Genomic DNA, 23,464 nt, shown 5'->3' with positions numbered 1-23,464 from the left:
ATTTTCTTTTTACAAGTTCATGATGAATACAATTGTGAAAGCTGCTATTTTCCTGGGATTTTTAACAAACTGTTCAATCTAGTTTACTTTGTCTGTTGTGATGATTCCGTTTTATTTTTATAGCCTGCCCTTCCTCAGTGTCTGTTGAAGTAAGTGCAGATGGGGTAAATATGCTACCTTTGTCCACGCCGGTTGTCACAAGTGGCCTCACCTACATAAAAATTCAGCTTGTAAAAGCCGAAGTAGCTTCTGCTGTCTGCCTTAGACTACATCGTCCACGAGATGCCAGCACATTAGGCCTTTCACAGATTAAATTATTGGGGCTCACTGCTTTTGGTACCACCTCTTCAGCAACGGTTAATAATCCATTCCTTCCATCTGAAGATCAGGTATCTAAAACAAGGTATGTTTTGTTTCCTATTATTTAAAAAAGCTTTCTGTCCTTTTTTTTGGAGGGGGGGGCAGGGTTGGGAGATAGGGGGCTTACTTATTTTGTGGATTTTTTTCTTTTATAGGTCTTAGGAAGGTCTTTGTTCCATAGGTATCTATATAATACAATTTTATTAGGTGTAATAGAGACAGTTTTGTGGAAACAGAATGCTGACACTGATTAAAATTAAGGTGTATGTATGTTTAGTCTTTGAGATGATCTGTATACTACATGTAGGTGTACATTCTAATTTTATGGCTTGTAATTTTTTGTATCATACTCTGTTTCGGGAATTTGCAAATGCTTATGACCAGGAATGCATCTGAACCATACCAACTGACCTTAGAAACAGGGACTTAGTTTTATATGGTAATTCCTAAATGTTAGTTAACAGAAGGATTGTGTCTGAACCAAACAAACAAGGACCTCAATATATTTTTTAATCAACATTTTTCTGATAAATTTTGATGGCTGAATGTTTTATAGATGGATTTTGTTGAAAGTTTTGCCTGATAAAAATGAATTTAAGGCCTGGCACCATGGCTCATACCTGTAATCCCAGTACTTGGGGAGGCCAAGGCAGGCAGATCACGAGGTCGGGAGATCGAAACCATCCTAGCTAACAAGGTGAAACCCCGTCTCTACTAAAAATACAAAAAATTAGCTGGGCATGGCAGTGTGCAACTGTAGTCCCAGCTGCTGGGGAGGCTGAGACAGGAGAATCGCTTGAACCCAGGAGATGGAGGTTGCAGTTAGCCAAGATTCCGCCACTGCACTCCAGCCTGGGCGAGAGAGCGGAACTCCATCTTCAAAAAAAAAAGAAAAAAGAATTTAGGATTTCTATTCTCAAGGTGCTAAGACTACACAGTTTTAGAAGTCTATGATAGTAATCAGTTTATCGATATATATAATTGCATGCAAAGCAGGTTTCTGGCTGATTTCTTAAAAAAGCAAACACATACTATGAATACATGTCCTTTTGTATGTGATTTATCTTTTTGTTTGTTTTGAGACGGAGTCTTGCCCTGTCGCCCAGGCTGGAGTGCAGTGGTGCAATCTAGGCTCACTGCAACCTCCGCCTCCTGAGTTCAAACGATTCTGCTGCCTCAGCCTCCTGAGTAGCTGGGATTACAAGTGCCCACCACCATGCCCAGCTAATCTTTGTATTTTTAGTAGATAAGGGGTTTCACCAAGTCGGCCAGGCTGGTCTTGAACTCCTGATCTCGTGATCCGCCTGCCTCAGCCTCCCAAAGTGCTGGGATTACAGGTGTGAGCCACCCTGCCCAGTTGTGATTTATCTTATAGGGGAAACTTATTGTCTGTTTACTGAATTTGCAGCATTCTAAAAAACATTTCTTAGATTGTTTGGTGCTATTTGTGAAACACAACATGCTGATCTTTAAAAAGTTATGTTCTACCCGGAAATGATTTGAGCGACTTATATTGATCATACAAGTCATTTTGTATTTTCAGTATTGGATGGTTACGGTTATTACATCATTGCCTTACTCACATAAGTGATCTAGAAGGAATGATGGCAAGTGCAGCTGCACCTACTGCCAATCTGCTGCAGACTTGTGCGGCCTTATTGATGTCACCTTACTGTGGAATGCATTCACCCAACATCGAGGTTGTGCTTGTAAAGATAGGACTGCAGTCTACTAGAATTGGCCTGAAGCTCATAGACATTCTCCTGAGAAATTGTGCAGCATCAGGCAGTGATCCTACAGGTGATAATTAACTTTGATATTTGAATGTTTACGTGTCTGTAAAGTAACAGCAGTTGAACTATGCGATCTTTGTGCTGAGCTCTGTTTTGGGAATTATTTTTTCTTTTAGTTTATGTTTATCTCTTCTCTCTTCTGTCTTCTCTCTTCTCTGATGGAGTCTCACTCTGTTGCCCAGGCTGGAGTGCATTGGTGCAATCTCGACTCACTACAACCTTCGCCTTCCTAGTAGCTGGGATTACAGGCATCTGCCACCACACCCGGCTAATTTTTGTATTTTTAGTAGAGACGGGGTGTCTCCATATTGATCAGGCTGGTTTCGAACTCCTGACCTCAGGTGATCCACCCGAATTGGCCTTCCAAAGTGCTGGGATTACAGGCATGAGCCACTGCACCCAAGCTGGTTTCATTAGTTTAGAGTTTGTTCTTTGTTGTTGGAATTTATGGAAGCTTCATTTTTAATGAATAACTTTATTAAATTAAGTAAATCTTCCCATGGTTCACTTGCTTATTTAGCAAACTTTTTCTTTGGATTCTTTGTTGCAAGATTTGAATAGTCCTTTACTTTTTGGAAGACTAAATGGACTCTCTTCTGACTCTACGATAGATATTCTTTACCAGCTTGGAACAACTCAGGATCCTGGTACAAAAGACAGGTATGATTTTATTTTTCATTTAATTAAGCACACACATGCACATAATCATGCTGTAGTGAATGTTTCTGACAGTTTTTCCTTAGATGATCTCATAAAAGACAATACTGTTATATATTGTATGTTTACCATATGCCTCACACGATGTGACTTCTGTAAGTTTTCATGAACATTAAACATACATTTATATATATTTGGACATACTTTAAGCAAATTTGAACTTAAATAGAATTCTTAGTTAATATTGCTTTTGAGGAATGGAATAAAACATATTTTTAAGTTGGCTATGCTGTGAAAATAACCTTGTACAGTGATGGTATCAGAGTCATACTATTTTAGGTAGTACTTAATATGTGTATATGAATGTGGGAATATTGTGTCTATAGTTGGTAGTTAATACTGCTTTTGAGGAATGGAATAAAACATGTTTTTAAGTTGGCTATGCTGTGAAAGGAACCTTGTAAAGTGATAGTATCAGTCATACTATCTTAGGTAGTACTTAATACATGTATATGAATGTAGGAATATTGTGTCTATAATTAATACTTCGACTATTTTGATAATGGTTGTTCTGTTTATTATTGATTATCATATTCATCAAAGTCTTTTCATTGCTTTCTGTACTCTTTCCTGCTATTTACCACAGAATGAAACAATATCATACCATGTAAATGACATTTGAACACTTTGGCTGAATATTTAAATATTATATTAATATATTAATTAAATATAATATTTTTTTACAGTTAGGTAATTTTGATGAGTTGTCCTAATGTCATTCTACCTTGATGTCTTTTACTTCCAAATTGATACCAACTTGAAGTTTTTGTTTTGTTTTGTTTGAGACAGAGTCTTGCTCTGTCACCCAGGCTGGAGTGCAGTGACACAATCTCCTGACCTCATGACCCGCCCGCCTAGGCCTCCCAAAGTGCTGGGATTATAGGCATGAGCCACTGCACCTGGCCAACTTGAAGTATTTTTGAAACATATTTTTGTTGACAAAGTTTTGAGCAAATATTTGACATTCTCTGTTTTTAATGTGTAGCATCCATATTCGAAAAACATTTATAGAGATTTCTTCCTGATTTATGTTACTTCTTAATATTTTGATTATGTTTAAAATAAAGTCATTTGATGTTTTATTAATATATTCATAAATTATTAAAATTATGGATTACATTTAAACATAGATTGCAATTGTTTTTGATAAAGTAAATAACAATTTATGCCAAATTTGAATCATAATGGTTAATAGTGGTTAAAATATATTTAAAATGTCACTGTTAAATATTTTTCCAGAACAGGTTGCTTGAAATCTGTTAGGATTATTTAATTTTTAAATATTGTTGTGGCTTTTTAATAAGAATAAAATTAAATTTAATTCATTTTCTCTGCATAGTACTTTTTAAAACGTGAATGTTTGTTGTATAAAACTGACATTAGGCGCGGTGGCTCACACCTGTAATCCTAGCACTTTGGGAGGCCGAGGCGGGCAGATCACAAGGTCAGGAGATCGAGATCATCCTGGCTAACACGGTGAAACCCCGTCTCTACTAAAAAAAAAAAAATACAAAAAATTAGCCGGGCGTGGTGGCGGGCGCCTGTAGTCCTAGCTACTCTGGAGACTGAGGCAGGAGAATGGTGTGAACCCAGGAGGCGGAGCTTGCAGTAAGCTGAGATTGCGCCACAGTGGCACTCCAGCCTTGGCCACAGAGCGAGATTCTGTCCCAAAAAAAAAAAACCTGACATTAATGACAAGGTTGTTAGACTGAGTAAATTGTCTTCCTTGTCTTCTGAATTCTCTTTATTCCCCATGATGTAAAATCGAAAGTTTAAGAGTCTTATCTTTCAGAATTAGTATTATATACCTTCCTGTCCCCATTGCTTTTAGTGTGAAGCCAAGAATCTTATATTCTGAAATAGAAATTGAAGGAAAATAAAGTAAATGTAAACAGAATGTTTTAAGAACTTGAGAAATCTCATCCCATTTGTTTTTTGTACAAACTCTATAGTTTTTTTGTTTGTTTGTTTTTTTGAGATGCAGTCTTGCTCTGCCCAGGCTGGAGTGCAGTGGCACAATCTCGGCTTACTGCAAGTGCCACCTCCCAGGTTCACACCATTCTCCTGCCACTGCCTCTGGAGTAGCTGGGACTACAGGCGCCTGCCACCACGTCCAGCTAATTTTTTGTATTTTTTAGTAGAGATGGGTTTTCACCGTGTTAGCCAGGATGGTCTCGATCGTCTGACTTTGTGATCCGCCCGCCTCAGCCTCCGAAAGTGCTAGCATTACAGGCGTGAGCCACCGCGCCCGGCCCAAAACTCTGTAGTATTGTTGCTTTAAAAAGTCTTTTGCTCCCAGGTAGTGGTTCAAAATTGGGCTGTGTTTTACTGGTTCCCAGCTCCAGAGGATTGGGATTAGTGTGGTACTTGACCTATAATCTTGTTATTAATGTCAGTTCTAAATCACAGATACCTGTGTTTTTAAAAGTACTATGCAGAGAAAATAAATAAAGCTTAATTTCCATCTTATAAAAATTATACTTAAAATACATAAGTAACTGTTGAGGGTATATTCTGTTGCAGAATGAATGAGTGTGGGTGGCTATTACTAGTGTTTAATGCTAGGGTCCAGGGATGTGAAACATGCTGTATTTCATGAGACTTTGCACAAAGAAGAATTAGCCCCAGATCACTGTTATAGTGTGTTATCTCAAACCTTTTGATGGTTGAAATTGGTAAGGTTATTGGAAAATTGGAACTGAAGCTACTATGTCGTTGTTGCTGATTTCCTTTTTTCCCCATTTTAGATTAAAACAATCATGAACAATTGGTATATTATTCTCATAAATACCCTACTCACCATGCAGAGATGGTGTTTATCTGTATGCCAATTGCGCTATAGTTGGTTATATGAATTCATTTTCTTCATTTAAGAATTCAGGCCTTGTTAAAATGGGTTAGTGATTCTGCAAGAGTGGCTGCTATGAAGAGAAGTGGCAGGATGAACTACATGTGTCCTAACTCCTCAACAATAGAGTATGGTCTTCTGATGCCATCTCCTTCTCATTTGCACTGTGTGGCAGCCATTCTGTGGCATAGTTATGAGCTGCTTGTAGAATACGACTTACCAGCACTCTTGGACCAAGAGCTCTTTGAGTAAGTATGATTTGTGAAATCCTTTTTTTTCCCCCTAGTACTAGATCAGTTAGTGTTTACTTGATAGAATATTTTACATGTTTATTCGGAGAAACATAATATTTTGAAAGTAGCAAATATAATCAGGTATACTTTTGAAATGAATTGTCAAACAAATATTAATTTATTTTTGTGTTTTAAGAAGATATATTAGCAGTACTGCCTTTTTTTTTTAACCTAAAATTATGCTTAATGTAGATGGTTCTGTGGTTCGTAGTGTTTATTCTCAGTTGCAAATTTTCCCACCAGATGATATTATCTTTAATGTACAACTGTGGCAGGAAAGTACAGCTAGACAACTTTGGGGCGGGGTGTGGTGGCTCACACCTGTAATCCCAGCACTGTGGAGGCCTAGGCGGGAAGATCACTTGAGTCAGGAATTCAAGACCAGCTTGGGCAACGTGGCGAAACGTTGTCTGTACAAAAAGGCAGAAGTCAGAAAGCTGGGTGCAGTGGCTCACGCCTGTAACCCCAGCAGTTTGGGAGGCCAAGGTGGGCAGATCACGAGGTCAGGAGTTTGAGACCAGCCTGGCCAACATGGTGAAACCCCGTCTCTACTAAAAATAAAAAAATTAGGCTGACGTGGTGGTGTGCATCTGTAATCCCAGCTACTCCAGAGGCTGAGGCAGGAGGATCACTTGAACCTGGGAGGCGGAGGTTGCAGTGTGGTAAGATTGCATCATTGCGCTCCAGCCTGGGCGATAAGAGCAAGACTCCATCTCAAAAAAAAAAAGTCAGCCAGACATGGTGACATGCACCTGTGGTCCCAGCTACTTGGGAGGCTGAGGCGCAAGAATTGTTTGAGTCTGCAGAGGTTGCAGTGAGCTGAGCTCACGCCACTGTACCCCAGCCTGGGCAACACAGCGAGACTCTGTCTCAAAAAAAATAACTTTGGGGAGCTGAGATGGGAGGATCACTTGAAACTAGGAGTTTGATGCCAGACTGGCCAAAATAGATAGACCAAATCTCTACAAAAAATTTAAAAATTTGCCAGGCATGGTGGTACATTCCTCTAGCCCTAGTTACTTGGGAGGCTTAGAGGCCACATTTACCTATGATGATGGCACCACTGGCACTGCAGCCAGGGCAACAGAGCAAGATGTCATCTCAAAAAAGAACAAAGATGTAAAGCTAGAAAATTTGAGACTTTTCTAGATTGTCCTTTTGACAAGTAGTTTTTATTTACCCATGTTTCTTCACCATATTTAGCTAAGTCTTTGCTGAACTTACTGATAGGTAACTGTTAAGTCTGCAGCAGAATATATTTTTGAAGAGTTCCTGTGACACATAAAAAGTGGGCCTATTGTTCTTTAGTAGGTCATCATATTTGGCCTTAGCAGTTGGCATAATCCATGACTTAATTACTGAGCTTCACTGATAGTTTTTTATTTGCAAACATGAATTTAAGCCATTTGTCATGCGGAATTTAACGTCAACCATTTCTTTGGCATGATCTTTTTTGTTTGTTTCTCTACATGACTTTTTTAGGTCACACGGAATGGTAGAACCATTTTAAAATAGTTCACTTGATTTTCTGTACTCATTTACGAGTCTAACTCAACTTCCAGTGTACCTACATTCTTAAATTTTAAATATATATACACATACATATATATGCAGTCTTAAATCTTACAATGTTATGTTACTCAATGTCAAATAAAGTCCATAATGTGTCAGAGTATAGATTGAACTATAATAGAAATATTTGAAACGGTTTCTTCTAAAAATAAACTTGTATCATTAATATGATATCTCTTATTTTTCTAGGTTACTTTTTAATTGGTCCATGTCTCTTCCCTGCAATATGGTTTTGAAGAAAGCTGTTGACAGTCTACTTTGCTCAATGTGTCACGTACACCCAAACTATTTTTCTTTGCTCATGGGCTGGATGGGAATTACCCCTCCTCCAGTGCAATGTCACCATAGACTGTCCATGACAGATGATAGCAAAAAGCAGGATCTTAGTTCATCTTTAACAGATGACTCTAAAAATGCACAAGCACCTCTCTCATTAACTGAATCACATTTGGCTACCCTTGCTTCCTCTTCTCAATCTCCTGAAGCTATTAAACAATTACTAGACTCAGGTTTGCCTTCTCTTCTTGTGAGGAGTCTGGCTAGTTTCTGCTTTAGCCACATTTCTAACTCAGAAAGCATTGCTCAGTCAATAGATATTTCCCAGGACAAACTCAGACGCCATCATGTTCCACAACAATGTAATAAGATGCCCATCACAGCAGACCTAGTTGCTCCTATTCTTAGGTTTTTGACAGAAGTTGGCAATAGCCATATTATGAAAGATTGGCTTGGTGGTTCTGAAGTGAATCCACTCTGGACAGCACTTCTGTTTTTATTGTGTCACTCTGGGTCCACTTCTGGAAGCCATAATTTAGGTGCACAACAGACCAGTGCAAGATCAGCTTCTCTTTCTTCAGCTGCTACAACAGGATTGACTACTCAACAGCGCACAGCAATTGAGAATGCAACTGTTGCATTCTTTCTGCAGTGCATTTCATGCCATCCAAATAATCAAAAGCTGATGGCACAGGTAAGAGAAAAACTAACTTATGTTTTAGTTGTTGTATTACATAAGAAAGGGCCATGTATAAAGGCCAGGTGATAATAAATTTGGTAGGTGGCCGGGCACGGTGGCTCAAGCCTGTAATCCCAGCACTTTGGGAGGCCGAGATGGGCGGATCACGAGGTCAGGAGATCGAGACCATCCTGGCTAACAAGGTGAAACCCCGTCTCTACTAAAAAATACAAAAAACTAGCTGGGCGAGGTGGCGGGCACCTGTAGTCCCAGCTGAGGCTGAGGCAGGAGAATGGCGTAAACCCGGGAGGCAGAGCTTGCAGTGAGCTGAGATCTGGCCACTGCACTCCAGCCTGGGTGACAGAGCGAGACTCCGCCTCAAAAAAAAAAATAAAAAAAGATAAAAATAAATAAATAAATAAATTTGGTAAGTGTTGAGTGCTTTTAAGGATCCGAATTTAAACTAGAAAGTACTGATATGTCCTTTCTCCCCCTCAAAATATGCTGTCACTTGAATCACTTCTTTATAATGAGATGACTGGCAAATGCATTGGGATCTTAGCTGGATCATACAACCCTCGTTTTAAAAAATTTCCACAAACAAAAAGAAAAAGACCAAGAAAAAATTTCAGCTGCTGGAACAGTATTGACACTGGTCACTGAATACTGTATGTGCATTGAGGCATTGTATTTTTGTGTAACGAGATTGCCATACTGATAGTTTGCATCTCTTTACATGGGCATTAGATTAGGTTTCAGATAGGAGACTCCACATAAATCACATACAAAATGTGGAAGATAGACTGTGTGTGGTGGCTCACGCCTATAATCCCAGCACTTTGGGAGGCTGAGGTGGGCAGATTGCCTGAGGGCAGGAGTTCAAGACCAGTCTGGCCAACATGATGAAACCCTGTCTCTACTAAAAATACAAAAAAATTAGCCGAGTGTGGTGGCAATCACCCGGAATCCCAGCTACTCGGGAGCCTGAGGCAGAGGAGTTGCTTGAACCAGGGAGGTGGTGGTTGTAGTGAGCCGAAATTGCACTACTGCACTCGCAGCCTGGGTGACAAAGTGAGACTCTGTCTCAAAAAAAAAAAAAAAAAAAAAAGGAAAAAAAAAATTTGAAAAAAAAAAAAAAAAAAAAAAAAAAAAAAGCGGAAGATAATTTATCATACTGCACTCCAGCCTGGGCGACAGAGCGAGACTCCATCTCAAAAAAATCCTGAAAGGTAGAATTATTTCAAGAGTAATTCTAGTTAGATGTTTGCCAAATTTTGCTGTTGGCTACCTCATGTGCCCTTGGGCATATGGGTTAATCTTATAAAATGGTGCTAGCAATACCTGCCTCAAGGATTTTTTTGAGATGGTTAAATATTTTAATTTGTATAACGTACCTAGCATAGAGCCTATATGAGATATGGTAGACACTGGTAAATAACTTTTCCCCTTCTTATTTAATAGTGCTCATTCAAGTCAAACTTTAGTAGTACCTAGAAAAATAGATATTGTAATTTTTATAAAATATTGAAGGAGTTAGTTTTATTAAGAAGAAGGGCAGGTTGGGTGCTGTGGCTTATACCTATAATCTCAGCACTTTGGGAAGCCAAGGTGGGTGGAACACTTGAGCTTAGTTTGAGACCAGCTTGGACAACATGGCAAAACCTCCTCCCTACCAAAAAAAGAAATCATAACCAAAATTAGCCGGGCACGGTGATATGCACCTTTGGTTCCAGCTACTCAGGAGGCTTGAGGTGGGAGGATCACTTGAGCCCAGGAGGTTGAGGCTGTAGTGAGCTGAGATCACACCACTGCCCTCCAGCCTGGGTGACAGAGCAAGATCCTGTCTCAACAACAAGCAAAACAAAACAGAAGAAGAAGAGAAAGATATTTTACTGCCTGTAGTAATTAATTACTGGGAAAATATCGCTGCTAAATATGTATATTAAAAGAAAATGCTTAAATTACCAGCTTCACCCGAGGGCATGATTGTAGGTATTTGAAAATTTGGTTTGTGCTTCTGGGTAGCATGAACTCTTTGTGTCCCATTGATTTCTCTTTTGGTTTCTTATTAAGGCTTTATATATATTTTGGGGGTGGGGTGAGGCAGGATCTCTGTTGCCCAGGCCTGTAGAGCGGTTGCACAATCACGGCTCACTGAAACTTTTGGGCTCAAGCAGTCCTGCCTCAGCCTCCCAAGTAGCTGGGACTACTGGCACATGCCACCACGCCTAACTAATTTTCTTTTGGTTGGGGGGTGGGTAGAGATAGGGTTTCACCATGTTGCCTAGGCTGGTCTGGAATTCCTGGGCTCAAGTGATCTCTTCTCTTAGTTTCCCAAAGTTCTGAGATTACCAGCGTGACCCACCATGCTTGGCCTTGTTACGTATTTTTAATGTACTTTTTTCATAATTTTTATTTTATGATAACCACACCAATATTGACTAAAGTTAACAGAAGTTCATTATGCTAGGTATTCATTATGTGCACACCCTTTAGTAGTAATTTTTTCTAACCCTGGATACATTTCTTACACTTTTATCTCCTTCAGTATTCATATATTTTAAGATAAAATCATTTCTTTCCTCCTTAAAAAAAAAAATCTTAAACCCTAGACCCCCAGAGACATTTGTTCTTTAATTGCTGATTTGATATGTTAAAATAAACTTAATTCATATTTTCTATTTCCTTTTTATCTTTCAAAATAAAAAGCTGCATATAAATCTTGCATTTAACTTTTTAAATATTTTGTCTTGCCAGGTTCTTTGTGAACTATTTCAGACATCTCCTCAAAGAGGGAACCTTCCAACATCTGGGAACATTTCAGGGTTTATACGAAGATTATTTTTACAGTTGATGCTGGAAGATGAGAAAGTGACAATGTTTCTTCAGTCTCCATGTCCAGTGAGTATTTAACACTTAATCATTGGCTGTGTATACATGTATTTTATAATTTCATATCAGAGCCTGCAGTTATCTTCTATGTTCTAACTTCTAATGTAGCAAACTGAAACTAGCACAGCTTTTGTACCTAATGGCAGAACTTGACAATTTTAGAATAGCACTCTCCCTCATGCCTAGGAATAACATAATTTTACCTTACCCTGAGTACTATAGTTTGATTTGTGGAAAAAAATGAAAAAATATTAGGTACAGAGTGATAATGCAAAAGTTGACCAACAAATCATGACAAATATGCCATATCTAAATTAATTATATCTTGTAGTATTTATTGAGTATTTTATTCTTAGGTGCTTTTGAGATTTTTTTATAACAATATGTATTCCAAAAAGTTACTTCCTGATTTCTTTGATTTCTTGATTTTCAGCTGTACAAAGGTAGAATTAATGCTACTAGCCACGTCATCCAGCATCCAATGTATGGAGCAGGCCACAAATTCCGTACTCTTCATTTGCCAGTCTCAACAACATTATCAGATGTTCTTGACAGAGTGTCAGGCAAGTCAGATTTAAGTATTAGTTTTTCTTTAACTTTATGTTTCATATATATGGAGGTTTATTGTTTTTATAACTTTATTTCTGCATCCACTTGGTAACCATTAATGACTAGAAAAGTTCATGATATCTTTATAGTTTGAAGCATAAGTAAGAAGCCAGTCAAGTGGACAAAATGTAAAATACATTTAGGCACCCCTAATTTTATGGTTTAAAGTATCACTGTGACAAATGGGTAGCTAAAAATACAGACAAATCATTGATGGCATGTTCTCACAATAAACCATCTGGTCATTTTATATTAGATGAATTGCAGGATATTAGGTTGAATAGCAAGATTCTAATTAATAAACATTTACTAAATTGAAGATGGTGATCAGTGATCAAGACATAAATGGAGTAGGTAGAATTGACTAGTGACCTTATTGTTTATTGTAGTCAGTGAATAAAGCAGAGAGAACATTTTCTCCTAGGTTCTTGCCTGTATTTTACAGGATGATACCTTTAAACAACATATGGAATACTTTTTTAAAAAGCAGGTTTTGATGACAAAGGCATATCAACTTTTTATTTTATGTATTTATTTATTTTCAAGAGGGGAGTCTCACTCTATCACCTAGGCTGGAGTGCAGTGGAATGATCTTGGCTCACCACAACCTCTGCCTCCCATGCTCAGGCAATTCTCCTGCCTCAGCCTCCCAAGTAGCTGGCATTACAGGCCTGTGCCACCACGCCAAGCTAATTTTTTTGTATATTTAGTTTCACCATGTTGGCCAGGCTGGTCTCGAACTCTTGACCTCAAGTGATCCTCCCGCCTCAGCCTCCCAAAGTACTGGGATTACAGGTGTGAGCTACTGCGCCTGGCCCATATCAACTTTAGATAGTTGGAGTGTATTGCCTTTCTGAAATTCTAATTAATCAGTGAGTGAATTTATTGAGCATCTGCAAAGTGCAAGCACAAATTTGTCCTAAGATGATAAACATGAGCAAGATAGACATTCCACCCCACAAGATAGTTGTGATCTTATGTCTGTTGTCAGCTTCTAAAATAAACTAGAAATGTCTGCTTGTGTTATAACATAAATGTAAGTAGGTATATTTCTATCTGTATATATAAGAAGGGACCTAAATTTTTAATGGAAGCTGTGAACTGAAGCAGTAATAGGAGTATCTAAGAAAAAAGTTGAAAATGTCTATTTATCAGTTTAAAATACAAATCTGAAGCCCAGAGTAAGAGTTGAAGAGATTTGGGAGTTGTTACCATACATAGATGGTAAGTGAAACCATGTGAATGGATGTAATCACTATAGGTAGGCAAGATTGTTTTCTGCTTTACAATCACTGTGTCTAACCTGTGTATGCATAAAATCATAATTCTTTCCTACCGTTTTACAACTTATAAGTTGTTAGCATACTATTATAAATATTTAAAAAAATTATTTGAAAATGACTGCCCTATCTGTTACAGAGAAACTTTTTTGAAAATTTGATGTTAGAGGGTATTTTCTATCAGTTTCCTGAAATTGTCCCTTCTACATGATGAAGAAAAATGAAAATTAAAAATCAAATAAATAGGCTGGGCATGATGGCTCACGCCTATAATCCCAGCACTTTACGAGGCCAAGGCAGGTAGGTTACCTTAGGTCAGGAGTTTGAGACCAACCTTGCCAAGATGGTGAAACCCACCTCTGCTAAAAATACAAAAATTAGTTGGGCATGATGGCGTGCACCTGTAGTCCCAGCTACTTGGGGGACTGAGGTAGGAGAATCACTTGAACCCTAGAGGTGGAGGTTACGGTGAGCCGAGATTGCACCACTGCACTTCAGCCTGGACGACAGAGCGAGACACTCTCAAAAAACATACAAACAAAATTAAATAAATGAAGAAAGTGGAGAAGAGCACTAAAGCTCAGTTATTGATATTGATATTTCATATGTTTAACTTGAAGTGCAAAAGTAGACATTCTAATACAAAATAACTGAAAATTGAACATTTTAATCTTTACTGTGGAAGAATGCTATTCTAAAACATTCTAGCATTCAAAATATTTTACAAAATAGTTTTCTATATTGCACAAAAATAAAGCTAATTGCTTTGGAAGTACACTGCCTCAAAAGTTATATGTGCTGAGTGTAACCTCTGGCAATTTTTTTTGGTTCTTTGAAGTGGATTTATACTCTTTAGCCATATTTTATGATATATTGACTTGTATGTTTATATTATATCAACATGTATAAGAATAAGTAATTCAGAAGTATTGCCTCCGTAAATTTACCTACTATCTATAGCTTTTGACAGTATTACTTTCTTTTGTTTGTTTGTTTGAGATGGAGTCTTTCCCTGCATTACTTGAGCCCATGAGTTCCAGACCACCTGGGCAACATAGCAAGACCTCATCTCAAAAAAAAAAAAAAAAAAAAGGCAAAGACAACAAGAGAATATGAAAACTAGCCAAAAAGGAAGTGACCTATTATTTTCTCTATCACTGTCTTTTTTTTTTTTTTCTTTCTTTTTTTGAGATGGAGTCTCACTCTGTCCCCCTGGCTGTGCAGTGGCGTGATCTTGGCTCACTGCAACCTCCGCCTCCCAGGTTCAAGCAATTTTCCTGCCTCAGTCTGCAGAGTAGCTGGGATTACAGGTGCATGCCACCACACTTGGCTAATTTTTTTTTTTTTTTAAATAGAGATGGGGTTTTGTCGTTTTGGCCATGCTGATGTCAAACTCCTGGCCTCAAGTGATCTGCCTTCCTTAGCCTCCCAAAGTGCTGAGATTACAGGCATGAGCCACCACACCGGGCCAACAATATTACTTTCAAATAATAACCTTTATGTGCCAGTCTGTTTGCTTTTACAAATTTCTGTCACTGGTTTTAAGCAGTAGGATGATTGTGTGCCTTACAATTTTTTCTTCACATTTCTTATGATTAGAGTTTATTGAATTTCTTGAATCTGTGTATTTTATATTTCACTAAATTTGGAAATATTTTGGCAATTATTTATTCAATAATTGCCTCCCCTTTTTTTATAATTACAGTTACTCACTTATTAGGCTATGCGAAGTTGTTTGACACCTCCCCAAATCTGTGTTTCCTCTTTTCCCCCTATCATTTTTTTTCTCTATTTTTAAATTTTGGATAATTTCCTGTGTCTGATCTGTTAGAACTTTTATATCTCCTTGTCCTTACTGAAAGTATATAGATTTTCTTCAACTTTCTTGAACATAGTAGTCTGTTTGTATTATTTTTCTCTTCCTTATGGATTGTATGTTTTTGCTTCTTTATTTGCCTGGAGAATTTTCTTGGATGCCAGACAATGTAAATTTTACTTTTTGGGGTGCTAAATATTTTGTATTCTAATATACGTATTTTATTTTTTCATGAAATGTAATGATATTATTTGAAAACAGTTTGTTGCTTTTAGACTTGCTTTTAATCTTTGTAAGTAGGATCAGGGCAGCTTTTACTCTAAGGCCAGACTTACTGTAATTATTGGTATTTTTTTTATAAACCAGTGTTGTCTAGTTTGGTGACTGTTAAGCACATGCAATGAGACTAAGAAACTAAATTTTTAAATTGAATTTTTAATTTTAATGAATTTTACCTTTAAATATGTACTACATTAGAGTAGAATTAAAGTACCAGGTTTGAAAATGCATTTCTAAATCCCATTTGACCCCACTATTAAGGCTCTGTCCTTGTGAGTACTCTGTTAGGAATTCACTAGATGTCTAAGAACACAAAGCATTTTATTCCCTGAAACCCTGGGGTTGTTTGCACTGCTGCTTTTCTGTAGTACCTTTGCTGGCCTTCAGTGGTTTGCTCACATATGTTCATCAGTACATTTGAAGTCTTGAAGACCCTATATAGATCTTTGGAGATTCAGGGATCTCCAGATCTCTAGATGCAAATCTGCATAGATGTGGATCTCTTCTTCCTGGATTCCCGGCTCTTGTATCCTCAGTCTAGGGTGACACCTAGGTTGTGCTGAGCTGTGACTTAGGAATTCTTTTCCAGACAGCTCACACAATCCTAGGGGTCATCTCATTGGTTTCCTCTCACCCAGGCATCACTGCCCTGCCCTGCCTGATGCTCAGGGTCTGAAAAGTATTATTAATATGTATTTCTAGTTAATGGTTATTTCAGGTGGGAGAATGAACCTGATCCTTATAATTCCTTCTTGGCCAGAAGTGGAATTCTAAAACAGAGCAGCTTTTTGCATCCATTCAAGTACAGAGAAAAAAATAAAATAGAAATTTGTAATAAAAAATAAAAAATGAAATTAATATTAGAAACCAGAGCAGTTTTAAAAGGAGGTTGAGAAAACTTTTTTCAGTGTTTGAATGGCTTTTATTCTTTATACTTTTGAAATAAGGGTAATAAATGAAAATTGACTAAACTTCTAATTGCACTAAGTAAATTATTACCTAATATTCTTTATGTGTTTTTCTTACCTGATTATGCTATGAATTAACTTTGTGAATTTCTTATTACTTAAATGTTTCACTCTGACCTGTGTCAGTATGTTTGCCACTTTTGGTTGCTTGGTTGTTTTTGTTAGAAAGTAAAATGTATTGTTGCACCATGCATTTGCAATGTGTATAAAATTTTTTACCTCACAAAACTGTCTATAGGCAATTAGCAATTAGTATTAACAAGCTGTATAAATTGAAATCACTTTCATATACTAAAAACTATAAAATGGGAATTATTGCAAAAGATGTTGTTTATTGTTTTATTATCTCAACTTTTTTAACATGAAAGACTGGATCATAATTGTGTTAAATTAGGGAAGTAAAAAGAGAATTGAGGTAGATGCAGTGGCTCATGCCTGTAATCCCAGCACTTTAGTAGGCTGAGGCAGGCAGGTGGCTTGAGCCCAAGAGATCAACAACAGTCTGCGCAAGATGACGAAACCTCCTCTCTACTAAAGATACAGAAATTCGTGGCATGTGCCTGTGATCTCAGTTACCTGCGAGGCTGAGGTGGGAGGATCACTTGAGCCTGGGATGTTGAGGCTGCAGTGAACTGTGATTACACACACCACTGCTCTCCAGCCTGGGTGACACAGCGAGACTTTGTCTAAAAATAAAAGAGAGAGAGACAATTGGAGAATTGATAATAGTTATATAGTGAAAAAAATTGTGATTTCAAAACAATTCATTGAGCCTTTAAATTTCTTAATAACTAAATCACATTATATGATCACCCATTTATTTTATAATTTTTAGTGGTGTGCTATATGCCATAGTAATGAAAGAAATATTCAGAGAGTAATAACAATCTATGAAAGCCCTTAATACTCATTTTTTAAAGTAAAACACTTTAAATTTTAAAACACATTATTTTGTTGTCTAAGATTCCTGTGTTTGGCCTAAATAAAAATTAACAGAACAGGAAATCGGTTACAGACATTTGTTCCTTTATACTTTCATTTGCAGTATAAGCAGAAGTCTAGTTTAATGCTGTAGACTAAATCTTGCACTTGAGTCCCATATTTACCATCTACAGATTATATCAGTAGCCTTTCTAAGGCTGTTTCTTCATTTTCAAAATAACATTCTTTCTTGATTTCTACGTTGTGAGGACTGAATTAGATGCAGTTGCCAAGCACATTGAACTATGGCTAAAATAAAGCAAGTTTTCATGCTACTGGTTTTTATTGTTTCTGGAGGTGGTACCATTAAAATACTGTATATAATACTTTATAAAGATTAGAACTTAAATATTCTGGCTTCAGTACAGTGGTGAGTCTTCTTCATCAATGTCAGTAAAGATTAGATATCAGGCCATTACCTCATGTTATTTCTCCTAAATTCCTTTGTATTGCCTTAGTATTAAGGAAAATACTATCTTGCATAATCTTTCTCTGAAATATTTATTATTTCCCTTCTTAATGATTTGGAAAAGCAGTGTATTTTAGATAATATCTTCTTACAGATACTCCAAGTATCACAGCTAAATTAATTAGTGAACAAAAAGATGACAAAGAAAAGAAAAACCATGAAGAGAAAGAAAAAGTTAAAGCGGAAAATGGATTTCAAGACAATTACAGTGTTGTTGTTGCCTCTGGTATGCTTTCTATTTTTTATAATCTTGATTTTGTTTGGGTTTCTATAAAATACTACTATTTTAGTTATAGGAAATTTATGTAATACAATGTACTAACATACAAAGCTGACTTGTAATGATGTTTTAATACTAGATTTTTATCTTTTTATTTTTTTTTTTTCAGTTTCCACTAAATGGATTGTCATCTGTATTTCAGAGATTATAGCAACTAGCTGTAGTTTTTACTGTTTAGGAAAATAGTTACAGATGCAATGCCAAAATTACTTATTTATTGTCATGAAGGATGAATAGAATTGGGAGATGAGATATTGGATTAGAAAGAACATTTCTGTCTTTGGACATTAGCTAGGAATGCATGCCTTATGAAAATATTTTAAAAACACTGTTTTCCTTCATATTGGTGTGTTGACTATGTAGAATCTTACTGATCCTTTTCTTTTAGGGCTGAAGTCTCAGTCTAAACGTGCTGTGTCAGCTACACCACCTCGCCCACCATCCAGGAGGGGGAGGACAATACCTGATAAAATAGGAAGTACTTCAGGAGCAGAGGCTGCCAACAAAATAATTACTGTCCCAGTGTTTCACCTGTTTCACAAACTCTTGGCAGGTAATATTCCACAATTAATAAACATCAAAGAAATTTTAGTAGCCTTAAAACTATGTAAATCAGAGGCACAATCACCAAAATCATTTTAATCAGGTGCCATTGATGAGATCAATGAGTTAGTGAGACTTCCTCTTCCATACAGTTCGTCTGAAGAGAAGTGAGAGCAAAGTAGTAATCTATTACATGTCCTGTTTAACACTGTCAAGTTATATATTTCTATTTCACTGGTTTTCTAAGTTTTTCTGTCAGTGTGCCATGAAATGATTGATGAAATAAATATTTAGTGAGTTCATGACAAGTTATATAGGAAACATCCTGGGGCAAATTTGTAGGACTAGTTCAAGCAGTGGAACTCTTAGACCACTGGTAGTTAAGCCTTATGTTCTTCCCAGATAAAACAAATTTATTGAGCACTGTCCTGTCTGTTGTTCAAGGTGATAACTGGTTGAGCATCCCTAATCCAAAAATTCAGTGTCTGATACTTTTTGAGTGCTGACATGACACAAGTAGAAAATTCCACATCTGACCTCATATGACGGTTGCAGTCTAAACACAGGTACACAACACACAGTTTATTCAGCGTCCGCAAGAGGAAAAAGACCTTCCCAGCCCCCTTCAGGTATTTTTTAGCATGCTCGATTCTCCCCTACATATCCACAGTGGGTAACAAAATTGCACATGTGCATGCCAGACGTGCCAACAGCAGGTTTCCCACGATGCCCCATATGGTGCCAACATGTATGTGCCTAACTGTTTTTTTGCTCTGGTGTTGGAAATTTCAAAAAGGCCCCAGATGCCCCTATGGATAATAGTAATAAAAAGAGGAAGTATTTATGTTTATCTGTAGCACAGAAAAACAAGCTATTGGAGAAACTGGACAGCAATGTAAGTGTGAAACATCTTTCAAGAGAGTATGGTGTTGGAATGACCACCATATATGACCTGAACAAACAAAGATAAACCATTGATGTTCTGTGCTGCAAGTGGTGAATAGAGGTTAAGGAAAAATAGAAAAAGCACTTCATAAAGCTAAACATGAACATATTATTGTGTATTGAAATAGTGAATCCATCAGTGTTGGCAGTGAACATGTGCCTCTTAATGGTATGCTGATCATGAAACAAGTAACGATCTATCATGATGAACTGAATGTTGAAAGGGACTGTGAATATTCAACACACTGGTTGCAGAAGTTTAAGAGAAGATACGATATTACATTTTTAAAGATTGGTGATAAAGCATCTGATGATCATGAAGCAATGGAGAAGTTCTTTGATAAATTTGCCAAAGTCATGGCTGATGAAAATCTGCTGCCAGAACAGTTTATAATGCTGATGAAATATCACTGTTATGGTGTTATTGTCCCAAAAAAGACACTGGACTACAGTTGATGGGACAGCCCCTCCAGGAATTAAGGATACCAAGGATAGAATAACTGTCCTGGGATGTGCTAATGCAACTGGCATACATAAGTACAAACATGCTCTGATAGGCAAAACCTTTCACACTTGCTGTTTTCAAGGAGTGAATTTCTTACCAGTCCATGGTTACGCTGACACAAAGGTATGGATCACCACAGACATCTTTTCTGATTGGTTTCATAAACATTTTGTGCCAGTGACTTGTATGTATTGCCCGTAAGCTAGACTGAACGATGTAGGAGTTTGTTATTACTTGATATCCCCCAGTTCATCCTCCAGCTAAAAATCTCGAAACTAATGTTTATGCTGTGTACCTTCCCCCAAATGTGACTTCATTAATTCAGCCATGTGACCAGGGTATCTTTAGATCAATGAACAGAAAATATAAATCCCCTTTCTTGAACAGCATGCTGGCAGCAGTGAACAGAGGCATGGGTACAGAAAATTTTCGAAAGGAGTTTAAAGAATGCCATATATGTTGTTGCCAATACTTGGAACACAGTGACAAAGACACAGTTGAGCATGCCTGGCACAACCTCTGGCCTGCAACTGTGTTTAGTGATAATGATGAACTGTGTGTGACTTTGAAGGATTCTGTATGTCAAGTGAAAAAAAAATGATTTCTGACCTCCTTACATGTGTAAAAAATATACCTTCAGAGTTCAGCAGTAAGCTGGAAGAAGTAGATGTCAAAGAAGTTTTCAACTTTGATAATAATGCTTCCGTTATTCATTCATTGACTGGTGGTAAAATAGCTGAAATGGTTTTGAATCAGGGTGATGATAGTGACGAAGAAGATCAAGTTAACACCACAGAAAAGGTGCTTATAGAAGAAGACATGGTGAAAATGTATGGTGGGCATATTGAAGGACTAGGGCAGCGTGCATTAACAACAGAATGACAAACCATGTCAGTTTTCAAAATTGAAGAGAGTCTTCTGAGCTAAAAACCATGTTAATGAGGCAGATGACTCTGCAAGAAGAATTTTTAAGAGCCTTCCAGCAGAATGTCTCTTCATCCCCTGTAGGATCCACTTCCTGGTCCCTCAGCTACTTCTGATATTTCTTCTTACCTAAAAAACACAGTTTATAGTAACCTTTTAATAAAAACACAGCATCATAGGTGAAGACTGAAAGCCTGCTGTTGTTTGTGGTTGCTTTTTCCTTTTTTTTTTTTTGAGATTTAGTTTCACTCTTGTTGCCCAGGCTGGAGCGCAATGGCGTGATCTCGGCTCAGTGCAACCTCTGCCTCCTGGGTTCAGGCAATTCTCCTGCCTCAGCCTCCCGAGTAGCTGGGATTACAGGTGACCGCCACCACGCCTGGCTAATTTTTGTATATTTGGTAGATACAGGGTTTCACCATGTTGACCAGGCTGGTCTTGAACTTCTGACCTCAGGTGATTCACCTGCCTCAGCCTCCAAAAGTGCTGGGATTGCAGGCATGAGCCACCATGCTCAGTCCTGTGGTTGGTTTTGTTTAATAACTGAAACAGGTATCCTGGTGATGCTACTATGCTGCTTATTTGCCCTGACACATTATTTTTTCACTCTGTTAATGGTATGTCATATTTTTACTGTTAAGTACTTAATATGTGAATAAATGTAAGAAAACAATTGCCTATCGGTAGCATGTAGATTAAGAGTCAGGAATGATGATGATGCCTAACAGTCACACATTGTTGGCATGGGTGGCTGAGATAGTGACACCTTTGCTTTCTGATGGTTCAGGGTACACAAACCTTATTACAGGCACAAAATAATCAAAACTACTATACAAAATTACGTTAAGGCTATGTATATAAGGGATGTGTGTATGTGTGTATACACACAAACATAAATTTTGTGTTTCCACTTGGATCCCCTCCCTAAGATAACTCATTGTGTACATGCAAATATTAGAAAATGCAAAAAAAAAAAAAAAATCTGAAATCTGAAACAGTTCTAGTCTCAAGCATTTTGGATGAGGGATACCCATTCTGTATTTTATCACCATTTTCATGCTGTATTAAAATGAAGTTGCCAACTCAGTTCAAGGGAATTTTTCTTTTTAGCTTTACATTGTTGATTCATGGTGGAGGTCAACTGACTGTTGACTGGTGGGTTGGATACCTCTGTCCAGAGAGGTCCTTGTGACATGACATTTCTCATGGCCCATTACCTAGGTGATGTGAGTCTCCCCTTCTGCCTGGAATAAACTTTTGTTGGAATACAGCTATGCCCGTTTACTAGTGTATTGTCCATAACTGCTTCTCTGCTACAATGTAGATGAGCAGTTGTAACAGAGACTATATGGCTCCCCTAGCTTAAAGTATTTATTAGCTGGCCCTTTAAAGAAAAAAATGGCCCACATCAGATTTATGGGAATGTCTGTTCCTTTGTTTACGTTTTGCCCGTGACTTTTTAACACTTTGTAGACGTTATTGTTCATTATTATATGTCAGAAATAAACTCACTTTTTGTAAACTTTCTAATGGCTGTTGAATTTTTTAATTGTTTTGAAATTGGTTTCAGAATCAAACTCTTGCCTATAATTTAATAAAAGCAGTTAATAATTAAACCAAGTAAATGTTTCTTTCTTGGTTTCCAGATTTAACTTAGTTATATCATTTTAGGCCAGCCATTGCCAGCTGAAATGACACTTGCCCAGCTTTTAACTCTCCTATATGACCGAAAACTTCCTCAGGGTTACCGCTCAATAGATCTGACTGTTAAATTGGGATCAAGAGTTATAACAGACCCAAGTCTATCAAAAACAGATTCTTATAAAAGACTACACCCTGAAAAAGGTATGTGCGTAATACTACTTTAAAAATTACAGACTGTCATACAAAGAGGCAGAGATTTCTATAGCTAATGACTTGATTGACTTGTGTTTTTATTATATCAACGTAAGATATAATTTTTTTTATGACTGAATTTTTGTAAATATAAAAAATGGCCATGATTTCATTTGGAAACTAAGTTGCATTACTTCTTATAACATCATTTGTTTTATGAGTGCATGTACTTTAATTTCTAATATTTCTGTGAGAGCTATGTGAATTGTTTTATAATAAAAGTGAGAAACTCAACTTACAACTTAGTTATAATTTATATTGAGTGGCATTTCATGCATATAAACATGTTTTCTCATGTAATTGGGATCACATATTTCTGTTTTTTACTTATATATTCCGTTAATTTTTTTTTTTTTTCTTCCGAGAAAGAGTCTTGCTCTGTCTCCTAGGCCGGAGTGCAGAGGCGCAATCTCAGCGCATTGCAATCTCTGCCTCCCGAGTTCAAATGATTTTCCTGCCTCAGCCTCCTGAGTAGTTGGGATTACAGGCACCCACCACCATGCCTGGCTAATTTTTATATTTTTCGTAGAGACAAGGTTTTA

At 37.3% G+C, this 23,464-nt stretch overlaps 1 protein-coding gene across 1 annotated transcript in view; it reads left to right on the top strand.

Annotated features, from left to right (window-relative positions):
- BIRC6 (baculoviral IAP repeat containing 6) overlaps nucleotides 1-23,464 on the top strand; it is a 269,615-nt gene that overhangs the window by 149,492 nt on the left and 96,659 nt on the right. Inside the window, exons 52-61 of the mRNA XM_011984254.1 lie at nucleotides 124-403; nucleotides 1,904-2,160; nucleotides 2,705-2,813; nucleotides 5,745-5,966; nucleotides 7,773-8,553; nucleotides 11,296-11,439; nucleotides 11,864-11,993; nucleotides 17,927-18,058; nucleotides 18,501-18,665; nucleotides 22,698-22,871. Coding sequence (XP_011839644.1) covers nucleotides 124-403; nucleotides 1,904-2,160; nucleotides 2,705-2,813; nucleotides 5,745-5,966; nucleotides 7,773-8,553; nucleotides 11,296-11,439; nucleotides 11,864-11,993; nucleotides 17,927-18,058; nucleotides 18,501-18,665; nucleotides 22,698-22,871 — 2,394 coding nt within the window. The remainder of the gene's footprint in view (nucleotides 1-123; nucleotides 404-1,903; nucleotides 2,161-2,704; nucleotides 2,814-5,744; nucleotides 5,967-7,772; nucleotides 8,554-11,295; nucleotides 11,440-11,863; nucleotides 11,994-17,926; nucleotides 18,059-18,500; nucleotides 18,666-22,697; nucleotides 22,872-23,464) is intronic.

The sequence above is a fragment of the Mandrillus leucophaeus genome, unplaced genomic scaffold (assembly GCF_000951045.1).
Source record: "Mandrillus leucophaeus isolate KB7577 unplaced genomic scaffold, Mleu.le_1.0 Scaffold264, whole genome shotgun sequence".
Classification (NCBI taxonomy): domain Eukaryota; kingdom Metazoa; phylum Chordata; class Mammalia; order Primates; family Cercopithecidae; genus Mandrillus; species Mandrillus leucophaeus.
The sequence above is the reverse complement of the archived record's forward strand: the minus strand, read 5'-3'. Positions and strand labels throughout refer to the sequence as shown.